Genomic DNA, 17,091 nt, shown 5'->3' on the forward strand with positions numbered 1-17,091 from the left:
CAAAACTGGTTTATAGCTCTGAAGATAAAGGGGTTAATTGTGCATTCTTCAGCTTACCTGCACATGCAGCATCATCTTGCCAGGTCTTGTGCCCCTTGGCAATGTACTGGGTGGAGAATAAGGTGATGCACTTTTTTTATTTCTTGTCCAACACCCTCCTCCTCCACTCACTAAAGAAACATATAAAAACTCGTCCTCTGTCTTAGCTGTGCAGTCTCTCTCCCAGGAAAGAGCCTGATCCTTGCACCCCGCTACCATTATGACTAGCACTTCTTTCTCCACTGTGGGTAGCGGAGGCTCCTTTCGGGGTCCCAGCATGAGTGGAACCTCTCGCCTCTCCATAATGAGTGGTGGAGGTGGCAGCCGCAGCGGTGCTGTCGGTCGTGCTCACAGTGTTTATGGGGGCTCAGGAGGGAGCGGAATGCGCATCTCCACAGTGTCAACATCCTATGGTATTGGTAGTGGTGGTGCAAGGTTTGGGGGTGGCGGTGGAGGAAGCTTTGGCTTTGGAGCCGGAGGTGGAGGTGGAGGTGGAGGAGGCTTTGGCTTTAGAGCCGGAGGTGGAGGTGGAGGTGGAGGAGGCTTTGGCTTTAGAGCCGGAGGCGGAGGTGGTGGAGGCTTTGGAGGAGCTGACCTAGACCTTCCAGTTGGAACCAGTGAGAAGGCAACCATGCAGAACCTGAATGACCGACTGGCATCCTACCTGGACAAGGTGCGCTCTCTAGAAAAGGCCAATGCTGATCTGGAGCTGAAGATCAGAGAGTTCCTGGAGAAAAAGACATCCCCCTCTGCCCGAGATTACTCTGCCTTCGAGGCCATAATCAAAGATCTACAGGACAAGGTATGGTTATGAAAATCAGTGACCCCTGAAAGACCTACATTTGCTAGTTCAAAGCTAGCAGAGAGTGCATTTGTGCATCCTTTGGTCGCTGTGTGAGGACAGGAAAAGAAATTAATATTGTAGCTGAGGCTATATATTAATAAATAGAATTCCATATTGTTCAATATTCCTACAGCAAAGAAGGCCAGCAATGAAAACATAGCTTTGTTAGTTTCATCCTACTTACAATTTTTAGATTACCTCTATTTATTTCTGATGATTATTAAACAAATTTAATATATAAACCATGTTTTAAAACTGAACTAATTGAAGAATGTACTTGGCAAAAAAAAAATTCCACAGATCCAGGAGGCAGCCAGATGGAATGGAGGCATCTACCTGAGCGTTGACAATGCTAAACTGGCTACCGATGACTTCAGAACCAAGTATGCAACCACTGACATGTCTACACAGAAAATGTACTGAGGTGACGTGAGGGCTCCACTACAGTGTTTCTGAGAGATTTTGTGTTTCTGGTCAGGTATGAGAATGAGCTGGCCATGCGTCTATCTGTGGAGGCAGACATTGCCGGTTTGAAGAAACTCCTGGATGAGCTGACACTGGCCAGGTCAGACTTGGAGATGCAGATTGAGGGCCTGAAGGAGGAGCTTATCTTCCTCAAGAAAAACCATGAGGAGGTGAGTTCCAGAATAAACACAGTTTCACAAATGCTGTTATAAGATTTCGGGCTGATTTTCTAAAGGCAGGGCACTACAGAATATCTCTGTGGGCAGATGCACAATATAGGTTCTAATAGATTCCCTTGAAAACAACATGATAGATGTAGTATCTACAGTGCAATTTTTGTGCACTGTAAAAACCAGCAGGTTACCTATGTGGCCAATATCCTCTAGTCAGTAATATATTGTATTAATCAGTACATTATCTGCATCTAGGAAATGGAAGCTATGCGCACTCAGATGACTGGTAACGTGAATGTCGAAGTGGCAGCAGCACCTGGAGAAGACCTAAACGGTGTCCTGGCTGAAGTCCGTGAGCAATATGAAGCACTGGCTGCCAAGAACCAGCGTGAACTCGAGAACTGGTTCCAAAAAAAGGTAAACATACGATCTAGTTCATGTTCAGGTTGTGCCCAGTCTTAAGATCTAGGGAGCAGTAACTTCGGATTCTAAATTTATGCTAAAAGTGATGCTTATTCTTTGCAGTCAGAGTCTCTGAACAAGGAGGTGGCCACCAGCACAGCACACCTTGAGACGTCCAAGTCAGAAATCACAGAGATCAGACGGACTTTACAAGGCTTGGAGATTGAACTTCAGTCCCAACTTAGCATGGTAAACTATATTTGGAATTAGCATAGGATTTATATAGATTTCTGTACTGTCTGTCTTCATTTTATTTCCTATTCCAATTATTTTAATTCTCATACAGAAAGCATCTCTGGAGGGGACTGTAGCTGACACAGAAGCTCGCTACTCCATGAAACTAGCTGGAATGCAAGCTCATGTCACATCATTGGAGCAACAGATGTTGGAGCTCAGAGCTGATATGGAGAGGCAATCTCAGGAGTACAAGATCCTGCTGGACATCAAGACCCGTCTGGAAATGGAGATTGCTGAGTACAGGAGGCTGCTGGATGGAGATATTGGAGGGTATTCTTCTAATTATTTTGATCTTTACAAAACTGTAAATCTGTTAAATTCACATATATGACATTTTCACACTTGGTACAGAAGTTAAACTTATATACTGTGTTTTGCAGTGGCATGGGTGGTGGTGGTGGTGGTGGCGGTAGCGGCGGAAGCAGTTCTCACAAAGTGAAGGTGAAGACCATTGTGGAAGAGGTGGTTGATGGGAAAGTGGTTTCTTCCACCACTAACTAAAGGCAGCCTGGAAATATTCATCATCATATCATAACATCAACCACATCTGCACTGAAATGAGAAAATAAAACGGCTCTTACAGAACACCTCTTGCTACTCCTTAATTTTGTGTCTTTCATATATCATTTTTTACTCACAGATGAGTTTGGTAAAACAAATCTATCTTCTGTTTTCAGTCTAAAGTCATCTAATAGTTATAGAATACTAGTGGAATCATTTTAAATGAACTTAGCAGACTTTCTGAGACCAAGCATTTTCTTATGTTCCCTGAGTTTTTTATTTGTGTAAATACTATGGAGTCAGTGCTTTCGGTACAGTAATAAGAGTAGGTTTGAGCTGTGGAGAAACACAGAGGAAGTCCAACAGTGCTTAGGTCTGGGGAAGAATTTCATTATGTGACTGTCTTAGTTGTTTGTGTATCATGATGCTGGTGCATAAAACACAAGAGATGTGGTATGTGCTTGTGCACTCCATTGCTACCCTTTATTTGTGCCAGAACAAGACACTATCATGTAGTTGATTAGAAATCAACAGAGACAGTAAAGCATTACATAAAGCATGTAAATATATTTGGTATATTGTCCAGAAACAAGAACCTAGTAAATCATTCAATGTCACAGTAGAGGATCATTAAAGCCACTTTACCTTGATGTAAACAGTGTAGAATACTACATGGAATGTACATGCCATAAGAATACACCAGTATGATGTCCGGTCATTGGAATCTCATGAAGAAAAATGCCTAGATGAACCTATCTATATATATATCAAACAACAAAACTAAGTTAAACTAACACCTCAAACAAAAGTTGATTATATTTCAGTGGTATTTAAGAGTTAATATTTGAGTTACAAATACACACAGCTGCTGATTTTTAGATTAGAAGAGTGCAGGTTTTAATGGAGTGTGTTAGCCAGCTTCATTCTTGTGTAGTCAAGGCAAGATATCCACTGTCTGGCAATTAACAACTATCGTTTGAGTACCTGCAAAACAAGAAATGAGAGATAACTATCAGAGCATTGCATTTCTCTATAATAATTCAATTGAATAATAGTGAAACTGTCATGCATGATAGAGCTCCAGAATATATACGCTTATAACTGTATCCTTTTAGAAGAGATGTGTGTCCTGATATGAGGATACAAACAAAAGACTCATATAACTAAATAATCTAAAAGAGTAGCTAAACACAGGCATACAAAGTACATTCATGGCAAAATCTATTAGGGCATCCTTTCTTGTTAGTGTAGCTAAAAATGGAACCCTTTGTCTATTTACTTAAATAAATGAAGACAGAAAACATTTACTTACATTCAGGCTCACTGCTACAAAAAGAAAGAGAAAAAGAATACAAGCATCAACCAAGTGAAAACAAACAAACAACAACCACATATTATTCATGAAGATAATATGTTGGGCTCTATGTGTCATTCTAAGGTAAAGTGGGCGAGTGCTAGCGCCTGATTATTTTATTTCAGTTTTATGCATTGGACATCGATTCTGGTAGTGAGTGCTTTACCGTTGGTTGCTGTGGTTATAATGGCTAGTGTAGCAGCAGTATGGTTCCAATAACACGGTCCAGTGTGTAATATGAGCAATATATGGGTTTTATCATGTAGTCAACATTATTTTATTCGATTATACACATTCCCACGGCTCAACATCAGCTGGAGCCCCAAGAGCTGTTCACTAGTTTTGTAAACATCACTCGATGAGTGAGTGAGAGAGAGTGAGAGAGAGAGAGACAGGGTGAAAGAGAGAGGGGTGTGTGTTTGTCTATGAGAGAGCCGTGTGTGAGACACGATTTCACGACAGTACTGTAAACGTGATTTACTGTCAGCAGCAGGTAAGGGGTGATTGGGAGACCAAAAAAAATTATTTTTTACATTGTATTCCTTTAAGGACTAATCACTGCATACTGGGAACACCCCACAAGATGTTCAGACATATCATATGACAATTTGGCCCTTGTCAAATTCACTCAGATCCTGCTTCCAATATCGATTCCAAAAATGATTGTTCATCAAATCAAATCAAATTTACTTATATAGCGCCTTTTACAACTGACTTTGTCACAAAGAAGCTTCACATAGTTAGTATCAGAACAGAACATTTAAATTAAAGCCCAATGCGAGCAAGCCGAAAGCGACATTGGAAAGGAAAAACTCCCTCAAAGCTGGAGGAAGAAACCTTGGGAGGACTCAGAAAGGGGATCCATCCTCCTCTGATCAAACTATAGATCGAATTTTAAATTATCACCAATTAAGTGTCATTATGCTACAGTACAATAATAGTAATAATAATAATAATAATCATCATAATAGTGACATCACAATAGTGACATTTGCTGCCTAATACTTCTCAAACCTGGAACAGTTGCCACTATAAATGGATAACCCATGTTTTTCACTCCACCTGTCAGTGGTTTTAATCTTGTGGCTGATTGGTATACATATATAATTATATATGCTATTGGACTGTGATATGCAGAGGCAGGACAAAGTGGTAGAATCAGAAAAAAACAATTCCTTCCTTTCCCTTTTGGATTTTATGGAGCCCCTGAAGTCTTATAGAGGTTAATATTTTTTAGGGAATATTTCGTTCTCTCAATTTAATAATCCGTTCCCTCAATTTAGTAATTCGTTCCCTTAATTTAATTTAACCCTCAATTTTAAAATAATTTTCAGACTGACATAAAGGGGCCATTCATTAGGACACACTTTTGATCTCAAGTGTTCATACCTTATTTACCCGTTACACCCACGTTTTTACAGACTAAATTATTAATAGTTCAGGTAGAGGAGGGAGTGAATATAGCCATGATTTTGAATACGACGGGACTCCGAAGGTTGTTATCTGAGCTAGTTTGGCTAGGCGCATTTAGCTGGAGGTGGGACAGTGAGTTCCGGTTGTTCGTGCACATAGCCGCGACCAAAATCACATATCATTCTCAAACAAATTATTCAGTAAAATCCAGTTTACCTGCTATTGTCATTATTCATAAATTACCACATGAATATAAAATAAAACCTAAGGGGGCTTTTGTGGACAGGAGCCTCCACTCATGAAAAGGACTTTAAAAAATTCACGCAATACTATATCGTCCACAAGAGGGCACCCCAAGCTATGATTTAACACCTCATTCAAGGTAACGGTGCAGTTTGACATTATTTGACACTTTGGGTTTTATGACCCTAAATTCTGCAAAAAGGACACATAGTTGCACACGTATTAAGTCCATTATTTCTTGTCAGAACCTAATATTGTCCAATATGGCTTTCCATGTCCATACACAATCCATGCAATGTATGTTTGTAATGGATTAATATTCACAAAAATTATACTACTCCAATGGAAAGAGGAGAGTTCCAGCTTTCGTATGTCACCATCATTTTGTATCTCATTCATTCATTCATTAACTGTAACCGCTTATCCAGTTCAGGGTCATGGTGGGTCCAGAGCCTACCTGGAATCATTGGGCACAAGGCACCCAGTCCTTCACAGGGCAACACACACACATTCACTCACGGACAATTTTGAGTCGCCAATCCACCTACCAACATGTGTTTTTGGACTGTGGGAGGAAACCGGAGTACCCGGAGGAAACCCACGTGGACACGGGGAGAACACACCAACTCCTCACAGACAGTCACCCGGAGCGGGAATCAAACCCACAACCTCCAGGCCCCTAGAGCTGTATGTCTGCGACACTACCTGCTGTGCTACCGTGCCGCCCTTACGCCTATTCAATAAATACAAATTAAGGAGCAGCTTTCCAGTGGCACCGACAGACATTTTCCTGTACACACCATGCTTATTTTTTATCCATCCATCCATCCATCCATTATCTGTAACCGCTTATCCAATTTAGGGTCGCGGGGGGTCCAGAGCCTACCTGGAATCATTGGGCGCAAGGCGGGAATACACCCTGGAGGGGACGCCAGTCCTTCACAGGGCAACACAGGCACATTCACTCACACACTCACGAGTCGCCAATCCACCTGCAACGTGTGTTTTTGGACTGTGGGAGGAAACCGGAGCACCCGGAGGAAACCCACGCGGACACGGGGAGAACACACCAACTCCTCACAGACAGTCACCCGGAGCGGGAATTGAACCCACAACCTCCAGGCCCCTGGAGCTGTGTGACTGCGACACTACCTGCTGCGCCACCGTGCCGCCCTTACGCCTATTCAATAAATACAAATTAAGGAGCAGCTTTCCAGTGGCACCGACAGACATTTTCCTGTACACACCATGCTTATTTTTTATGGTTTTATTAATTTTTTAAAACATTAGTTCTTCAAAAAAAAAAATGACAATAGCAGATCAATTTGATTTTATTGAATAATTTGCTAGTGAATGAGGTGTGAGCATGTGACGCGGCTACATGCATGCACAACAAGAGCCCACTGTCCCACCTCTGAACAACAGTTTATGTTTCTAAATAATATTTTCCCACAATAAGACTTTAGGGGATCTGTAGGATTTCATTCCATCCTCCTAATGAACAAGTCTCCAATACTCACATCCCAAACAATTACAAAGAATAATTAAAAGCTGATGTAACACAGTGGTAAACATGCCTCTGTTCTGTCTTTTTAGGAATGTGTTGTTGGCATCAAATCCACAATTTGTTTATATTTACAAAATACAATGAAGTTGGGCAGTGAAAACATTTGTTCATTCATTCTCTGTAACCACTTAGTTCAGGGTCACTGTGGGTCTGGAGCCTATCTGGAATCATTGGGCGCAAGGCAGTAATACATCCTGAAGGGAGTGCCAATCCTTTACAGAGTAACACAGAGTAACACATACACACACATTCACTCAAACACAGACACGCCTATGGACACTTGTGAGTCACCAATCCACCTACCAACATGTGTTTTTGGGCCGTGGGAGAAAACCGGAGGAAACCCTTACAGACAGTCACACGGAGCAGGACTTGAACCCACAGCCTCCTGGTCCCTGGAGCTGTGTGATTGCAACACTACCTGCTGCCGCAGTGAAGACATTGCCATTCTTTTTGTGTGTGTGTGTGTGTGTTCACTTGTCTATTAAATAAATATTTTAAAAATTTCAGATTTATTGCATTATAAAAGTGTGGGTTTTGTATTCGAAAAACCCATAAATTGTCAAACATTGTGAAAAAATGGGATATTCTGCTCACCAGTCTGCGGTGTCCAAAAGAAACCTGTACTCTTTAATCTCAGCCTGCAGGTCGTCTATCTCCTTTTTTTTCCTGAGCTTGATTTTGTCGATGTGATTGATTTGGCACTGTAGATTATTGAATGTTATCTGAAGATGTTCCAGTTCTGCACAAAAACGATCCTCGGCCAGACAAAGATTTTCTTCAGTGGACGCTTTCTGTTTAGAAACACCAGGAGCAAGCAGATATTTGAGTGAGCTATGGATGATTAATACAGGAGTATGTAGCTTAAATGTAGTCATTCAGCCAAAACATATTAGCCGAAGATAATATTGCATTTGAGCTACAAACGCACAGGAAATACTTTGAGTGACCAGCAAGCAATAAGTGTAGTGATGACAATCAGTGATGATTTAGACACATTTATTTGATAAATTCTCAATAATATTAATGGGTGTAGCCTGTATAGGATTTCTTTCCAGTTTTAAGCTTTAAGTTTGCAAATGTCTATTTCTTCCATTAAAAAATCTTTTTGTATGTAAATATACACCGAATTTTAGCCTGCTACATGTGAAGGAATGATGAAACCAGCTGTGTATAACCACACACACTAGAGGTCTTCTTTAGGTAAGGTACTTAGGCAAAAAATGAAATGAATTTCAGAATGACAGTTTGAAACCTGTCTCTCTCTCTGTCTTTATCCATTAGAGAGTGAGACAAGTGGCAGTGGCAGTAGTTTTTTTCGCTCTCACAATGAAAGTCTTTGTCGACTTGGCCTCTATTTATGTCTCCTAATCAAAAACATATGGTTTATTTCAGCTTCACAACCAGCCACTGTTAGTTTGCTCTTTGAAACATTCGAAGCGGAATTAAAACTGGAAAAAATGTAGCAAGACAAAGTCAGTCTGGGAAACTACCAATAAAGTATACTTCTTATTTTGTACATGTAAGATTGGCAAACATACTCTCTATTTCCCGCTGACTGTTCCAAGGTACAGAAAGTTGGCAGCACAGTGGTTGGTGAGAACACTGTTGGAACTGGTCTGCTATAAAATACCACTCACAAAGGCTTCAGAATGGCATTTTGTGTGAAAGAAAAATCCTGGAACTACAGTCATTGTGCCTTGACATGCTGCTGCAGGCTTGAACAAATTTGCAATGGGTACACTTGCTTTGAGGGCAGATAAGGTGAAGCTGGCCTTTGTCTTTCTTTCCATTGTGCATAAAAAGTGAATAACTTTATAAGAAAATAAAATTGTTAATTCCACAAAAGAAATTTGGTGCTTTTCCACTACATGGTACCTTCTTGACTGCTCTCTCATGGTTTCAAGTGGGTTCCAAGTATTGAATTAGGGACTAAACATGACATGAAAACCTTGCGGAGCACTGATTGTCCAAAGAGACATGTCAATCATGACAAAGACTTCCAGCATTTGAAAAAAGTTACAGTAGAGATCACATTTGTTTTTATCTGAGTCACCACGGCACTTCGTAAAATTAGGCAGTGGAATTTGAAGAGATTCCAATGCTCCTTGGATCGGTGGCTAACAAAAAACTCTAGTGAGAGCTGGTCATGCAAGGAAGGAAAAAAAATACAAAAACAATCTCAGTTCCTATTAGAGATAGTGTTTTGAGAGTTCACTGGCTACATTTTGGGGTGATGCTTTGCTAATGGAGAAGCTACCAGGCACCAGGTCCCAAAAAGCATGTAGAGCTTAGCCGAGCCGAGCCAAGTTGGTACCATGCAATGAAAAAGCACTGGTTAGACTACTGGGGTTTTCATTCATTCATTCATTCATTCATTCATTATCTGTAACCCTTATCCAGTTCAGGGTCGCGGTGGGTCCAGAGCCTACCTGGAATCATTGGGCGCAAGGCAGGAATACACCCTGGAGGTGGTGCCAGTCCTTCACAGGGCAACACACACACTCACACATTCACTCACACCTACGGACACTTTGAGTTGCCAATCCACCTACCAACGTGTGTTTTTGGACTGTGGGAGGAACTAGTGGGGTTTTTCTTTAAAGTGAATTTTCAAGCTTGATGTTACTTTACCTTGATAATTAAAGTAATTGTTAATTAATATACATAGTGTAACAGGGTTCATAAATGTGCATAATTTAGGACTAGCAGTGTGCGTTTGAGTGTGAATTTGTCTGTGTGCGAGAAAGAGAAATGAGAGTGTGTGTGTGCCTACCATATTGTAGTGTGTCTGCAGTTCAATCTGTCGCTTCTGGAAGGAGCTCTTCAACTCTTTGAGCTCTTTTCGTGTATATTCCAGTTCCTCAGTGTGTGTAAACACCTCCTTCTCAAAGGTGGAAACCTGCAAAATGTAAATCCGCTTAAAGTCAAAACATCTGTGAACAATTGTGATGTTTTTTTCTTTCTGAAGGCAGTATTTCCCTTTATAAACACATAACTAGTGTGACCAGATATTCCAAAGTCTAAATATGGACTTTACAAACAAAGCACTAGAAGGACAGTTAAGGTCATAAACTATAAAGTACAGTGCCAAAGGCCAGACAATCTGGTGCCTTACACATCTATTAGTGCTCTGAATGTGTAAGTACATATAAACAATTCTCTCCTGTATATTCAGGACGAAATAAAAGGCCATGATGTCTGGGGACCTTACAATGTACTGGTCACTCTACACTAACCATGTTTATGGTGTACCTTTTTTTGGTACCAGTTCTCCACATCTCTCCGGTTTCTGGCTACCACAGATTCATAGTGCTTTCTAATGTCCAATAAAGTTTCACTAAGATCCACAGAAGGCGGTGCATCCACAGTTACGTACACCTTGGAGGCATGAGTACGAATTTCATTCATTTCCTGAAAAAAAAAGTAACACAGCTTCAGCAAAGTTATACACTTTTATTTCACATTTTATTGCAATAGTGATCTTTGTGCAGACTATATGTCAGATAAGTAAGCTATCCAGGGAGAAGATCATCTCCTTGATTCTTAAATATATCCAGATGTGAGCAGTCATCCAAGAAATGCTCAGCATCTGAAGCTTTTTTATTTTTTTGGGTGAGCTAAAAATATAGTTATCTGAGGCAAGTGTGCGATGATTTAGACATGCAGTTAGACACAAGTCTTGCAACACAGGCTGGAAAAAGTCACTATGCACTTCCAAAATCCATCTACTTTGACAAGGATTGCATTTAACTGTCCTGCAAGGTGACCAACTATAAACCATTTTAACTTTACATATAAGGACAGGCTGTTGTCAATAATGATACAAAAATACACCCACTGGAAACAAAGTGGTTTGTCTGCAGTACTATTTTATTCATTAAATATATATTTGATGGCCCATATATGTTTAGCTTCATCGTTTCAGTAAAGAACTAATGAAAAATCATCAGATACCAGATTTTTTAAAGCTATAAAAACAAGCTACATTGTATTATCCCTTAAAACAACTAAAATATTTCTGTTAAAGTGACTTTCAAATCTAAGGAGGCCAACAAGTTTGGGTACGTGCATTTGTGTAAGACAGGCAAAGTTACATAACCCTCCGTTGCTGAATATGAGCTAATGGAAGGGGAAACTGTGAGCAGCAAACAAGAGAGCTGCAGGGATTGAAGGAAAAAGGGAGGAAGGAACAGTACATTAGTCATCCACTAATTCACCCCACTGTGGAAACCTTGCTGCTATGTCAAAGACCCAGAATTGTGCTTGAATTTTTCTTTCTTTTTATCTTTTCTTTTCTTTTGAAACTAAATAGAAAAGAAGTCCGTAAACATGAACTTTGAACATTAAAGCCATTCCCAGTTTGCATGTCTGTACTGCATGTGCAGAGAAATCGGTCAGTTACATAAGTACATTTATGTAGAGATTGCAAAGTGCTGCACACCTGAGGTTAATGCTAATGCTTCTTCTCGTACTAAATGTTAAAACTCTACACTTCACATGTGTTTTGCATTTCAGAAAAGTGTGCTCTTTACATGCTCTTTAGTTCTATTCATCAACAACACACTTGTTAGCATTTTTAACTTTTACAACACATTTTTTAAAAATGTGAAGGAATCTACTCTTAACCTCCACTTTTTTTACACACATTTGTGTGCTCAAAATATTGTTGTTACAAACACACAAACACACATATATATAAAGCGATTTTCCATAACCCAAAGATGCCTACAAGTTACAATGAATATAGCCACAGACAAACAATGTAACACAGAAAGCATGAAAAACAAACATTAAAGTACTGGAAGGTTGAATGCAAGGGATAAAAGCATTAGATTTTGCATTAGTATTATTTGTACTAGAATTCAGTGGTTTCTCAGTTCAGAGTTTATGGTGAGGCATGAATTCAGTGCACTGCTCTTCCAGGTTGTATCTGGATAAGACACAGTACTGGAATGCCTGGGAAAATCCATCTTTCTTTTTTCTGGAATTAAAGGAGATTTACAGAGGGAAGAATCATGATGCAGCATGCCTTGGTTAAGCATGTGGCTAAAGGAAGCTTGGAACTGCTCTGCAGTTTTCACTGCTAAAAAAGTACAGGCTTATGAGAAAGCAGAAATCTCTCACACTAAAGACTAAGCAAACAGGGAGTAACTGTGGCTCACCTCCTAAAGGCTTTGCTTATTTTAGAAACTGCAGCTGGAATGTTTGAAATCTCTTGGAATGTTTGCAGTATTTTAAAATCTGTTGTAGATACACTAAAAAAATATTCTGATATAAACACTGTCCAAAAATCCACCCCTGTAATCCCCAAATTGTAACCCATAACTTTATGCAAGATCGTCCCCTCATAAAGCAGTTGCTGTGTTTAAAAAGCCAACCAAACAAACAAAACAGTGCTGTAGTGATAACATAATAAACAAGAAATGTCAAAGTTTAAAGTCCAAAACCTAAATTTGGTAAATCATACAATATTTACATTCCAGGATGAATAATTATATAAAACAGCTGAAATGATTAAAAGGACATGTCTCTTATGTATGAGGCTGATGGAATTTCTGATAAGTACGTTCATATCGAGGAGCTGAGACCAGTGACAGTTTAAATCTAATCATATCACTGTGAACTCATCATATCTTGACAGCTACTGATAAGACAATGCCTGTGGCTGGAGGAATGTGTGTGACGCTTTACCTCCTCATGTTCCTTCTGAAGCCTGATGTGCTCTGCCTTTAAATTCTCATACTGCATCTCAAGACTAGAGCGTTCAAATGTCATTTTATCCACCTCTTGCCGGAAATAGTTAATCTCAGCCTCCACAGTCACACGCTTGTTCTGCTCCATCTCATACCTGCAGTCACAAAGGAAAAAGTAAATGATGATATGAAATCTGGAAAATGAATTACTTACACACTCAGGAGAAGGGAAATAAATGTCACTGGGGTTAACCTCAAGTGTTAGGTCTTTAGGTCTGGAACATATTTTAAGAACATTGTATCAAATTCAAATATTGTAAAATAATAAGTTGGATTGATTGCATATGCCTTGTCTTCTATCCTTTTTCAGCATAGGTATCTGGTGATTACCTAACTGAACTTGGGGCTCACCTACAAACATCTGTTGAGGACATATTAGCATGTGGCATGTAACTGATTTTTACCTAAACAATACATCACCTCTATATTAGAGATCTGTACTGTATCTGTACAGTACGTTTTTCTAAAGGTACAGATGCAGAACAATGTTTTATTAAATCACTATAAATCATTACTCACATGTTTCTGAAGTCCTCAGCAGCAAAACAGCAGTTATCACTGTCACGCTTAGTTTTAGCATTGTCCTTTGTGTGGTCCAAGATCTGGAGGATGAAAGGAAACAGTCTCATTAATGAAAGCAAAATATGTTTTGTATTTGGAATCAAAACATATTTTATACTTTGGAATCCAGAAGGCTGATAAAAAAATATATTTAATGTAAATTTCTAAACAAAATTATTTATTCATTGTCTGTAATCACTTATCCAGTTCAGGGTTGCAGTGGGTCCGGAGCCTACCCGGAATCATTGGGTGCAAGGCGGGAACACACCCTGGAGGGGGCACCAGTCCTTCACAGGGTGACACACACTCACATATTCACTCAGGACCTCACATATATAGACACTTTTTTTGAGTCACCAATCCACCTACCAACGTGTGTTTTTGGACCATGGGAGGAAACCGGAGCACCCGGAGGAAACCCACACAGACACAGGGAGAACACACCAAACTCCTCACAGACAGTCACCTGGAGCGACTGTCTGGAACCCACAACCTCCAGGTCCCTGGAGCTGTGTGACTGCGACACTATCTCCTACGCCAGCGTACCGCCTAAACAAAATTAAGGCTTACATGTGTGTTTATTTAAATACGTATGTCATTATCAATCTGCAAAAATTATGTTTTAAAACTAATTGCAAGGATACAAAGGTACCAAAAATAAGACAAAAACACACTTATAGTGGTCACAGCCCACAGGACACTGTTGGCTGGATCATTTTGATTGGTGGGGTATTCTCCATCCAGCTGTGACACTGAGATATTTAAAAACTCCACCATCACTGCTGTGTCTTATCCACTTTTACCAGCACAACACACACTAAGTCATTGCAGTGCTGAGAATGAGCCACCACACAAATCATTCCTGCTCTCTGAAGGTCCTGTGTGTGCCTGACCAATGAACATCTGGATGAAAGCAGCATAACAGTATGTAGAGCCACAGACAGACTATTACTATAAATGTAGAAACATGGAGGCCATTTTAACATTACTGTTGATGGGTGTAGTTACACTTTAAAAGTAACAATTATTACTCTAGACCTCTGAAGATTTTTAAAATATAGATGTCAATTTTCAACATATATCTTCATTTTTGTCAATTTTTTTGTTTACCACATCATTTGAACACAGCAGATGTCACTCACATTGTGTAAATATTTCATGATGAATGGACCGATATAAATAATCCAAATACCTTGGAATAAAGTCTTTTACAATGACTTTCATTGAAAGTTCATTCATTCATTATCTGTAACCGCGGGAATACACCCTGGAGGGGGCGCCAATCCTTCACAGGGCAACACACACTGACACATTCACACCTAAGGACACTTTTGGGTCACCGATCCACCTACCAACGTGTGTTTTTGGACTGTGGGAGAAAACCGGAGCACCCGGATGAAACCCACGTGGACACAGGGAGAACACACCAACTCCTCACAGACATTCACCCGGAGGAAACCCACGCAGACACAGGGAGAACACACCAAACTCCTCACAGACAGTCACCTGGAGGAAACCCACGCAGACGCAGGGAGAACACACCACACTCCTCACAGACAGTCACCTGGAGGAAACCCACGCAGACACAGGGAGAACACACCAAACTCCTCACAGACAGTCACCCGGAGCGGGACTCGAACCCACAACCTCCAGGCCCCTGGAGCTGTGTGACTGAGGCACTACTTGTTACCACCGTACCCCATTGAAAGTTAAGAAGGTTTTTTCCTTCTCCTGTAAATTTACAATTTTTTGAGATACATTGATTTCATTCGACAGTGACAATATCATCTTGTACATTAAGGACTCACAAATTGTTTAGTCTTACCTTGCCTTGTAAAGTTTTGATCTTTTCCAAGTACTTAGTATGGTCATGGGAAACAATGATACGACTCTCACACCACTGTCTGATTTTATTTTCTAGATCTAAATTTTTCTTCTCCAGGGTTTGCACATGCTGCAAGTAGATGGCCAGGCGATCGTTCAAATTCTGCAAGGTGGTCTTCTCATTGGTTGAGGTGAAAAGACCCTGGCCAGCGTAGAGGTTTTGGTTTAGAATTGATTCATAATTTCCTCCACAACAGCTGGATGAGATGCGGGTCCCTCTGCCCCCAGCTCCCCCGTACATACTGAAAGGCTTCTTTCTACAGAATCCATAGGAATTCACGAAGAGCATAGTGCTTTTGGAGAGTTGCAGTAAAATGGATGAAAATGGACACCAAAGCACTTCTTGATGTTGTTTAAGTTGGTGGAGGAACCTCTATATATACTCTACATAGGTCTGGGATGGTGGTGGGGGGAGGGGTGGATAGGGTGGATGCCCTTCTTTCTTTGATAAGGCTGCCACATATCTGATTAAACACGCACACCACCTGTATTGTCATATCATCAAATGTTTGACATATTTCCGAAGGCTGCCTTGCCCTCCATTGTCATAGGCTCTATATCCTACATTTAATCAGAGGCTCATTTGTTTTTCTCTAGGGGCAACATTTGGTCAAAATGCATATTTTGTTATTCACCATCAACCAAAGATAAGATAAACACCAAAAGCTGGTATGTTGATCAAAGTTTTAGATTGAAAGTGTTGTTTAACATAAAGCTATTCAATGAATTTGTTTGATAGGAATCATCTAACGTATTTCTTACAGATAACTATACATTCTTGTGCAAAACCATTGTCTGGACACCGAATGGCATGTCTTTGTTTTTTAATGGTATAAAAACATATATTCACATTCAGAAACGTATACCTCCCACTATTAAACGGTGCGTGTTTAATGCCACATTTCACGCTGATTTTCAATGGTCAGGTGCCCCACAGGGCCACTTCAGAGCAGTTATAATTTGTGATAAACTGTCCATAAACAACTGTTTGATGATATGAGTAAGGGCATTTCGACTATATTGATGTTGTGGTGTACTAGTGTGCGTTGCACTGGTACAAGTGGATCAGAGACAATCAGAGACAGTAACTCATCTGTTGTTGCTGAGTGCATAACAGAGTTATCCTCTGGTCCTTCATTAGTGCTCATAGGACTCTGCTCACAAGACACCGCTGATTAGATACTTTTTGATGGTGGACCAGTTGCAGTGCAGCAATGACTCAAATGTGTTTAAAAACGTATACCATTCATACCAGCAGACACACGGTAAGACACCACAGTGTTTTCAGTGCTACTGCAGCTTTGTACCTGTTTTGTGGTGGTCTTGTGGAGTCCTGACTATTAAAGAACAGAGTGAAATGGGGCTAAAAAATAATAAAACAAATACAGAACAACAGATGTAAGTGCAGAACTACAAAGTTAACCTGAAAGGTCAGTGCAGCTAATACAATGGAAAAATTGAGAAACATGTATGAGGTGTATTTTATATTTTGGGTGGTAGATTTATTTTTGAAAAAACTTGTGCTAGTTAAAAGTTTAACGCATACTCATTTGGGTGTGGCCCATTTTCGTGCACAGGGGTGTAATACACAA

General features: G+C 40.2%; 2 protein-coding genes across 2 annotated transcripts; one reads left to right on the forward strand and one right to left on the reverse strand.

Moving 5' to 3' along the window:
• The first annotated feature begins 221 nt into the window (after nt 1-221).
• On the forward strand, nt 222-2,800 carry LOC136671499 (keratin, type I cytoskeletal 50 kDa-like). Its single transcript, XM_066647194.1, has 7 exons — nt 222-841; nt 1,184-1,266; nt 1,362-1,518; nt 1,777-1,938; nt 2,047-2,172; nt 2,270-2,490; nt 2,601-2,800. The coding sequence occupies exons 1-7, from the start codon at nt 260-262 to the stop codon at nt 2,719-2,721; spliced, it is 1,452 nt and encodes a 483-aa protein (XP_066503291.1). The 5' UTR covers nt 222-259; the 3' UTR covers nt 2,722-2,800.
• A 5,091-nt stretch (nt 2,801-7,891) lies between these two features.
• LOC136671393 (keratin, type I cytoskeletal 19-like) lies at nt 7,892-15,788 on the reverse strand. Its single transcript, XM_066647059.1, has 6 exons — nt 15,441-15,788; nt 13,574-13,656; nt 12,993-13,149; nt 10,554-10,712; nt 10,075-10,200; nt 7,892-8,092 (listed from the first exon to the last, which is right to left on the reverse strand). The coding sequence occupies exons 1-6, from the start codon at nt 15,786-15,788 to the stop codon at nt 7,892-7,894; spliced, it is 1,074 nt and encodes a 357-aa protein (XP_066503156.1).
• Nucleotides 15,789-17,091: the final 1,303 nt, after the last annotated feature.

The sequence above is a fragment of the Hoplias malabaricus genome, chromosome 16, assembly GCF_029633855.1.
Source record: "Hoplias malabaricus isolate fHopMal1 chromosome 16, fHopMal1.hap1, whole genome shotgun sequence".
In the NCBI taxonomy this organism is placed as follows: Eukaryota; Metazoa; Chordata; class Actinopteri; order Characiformes; family Erythrinidae; genus Hoplias; species Hoplias malabaricus.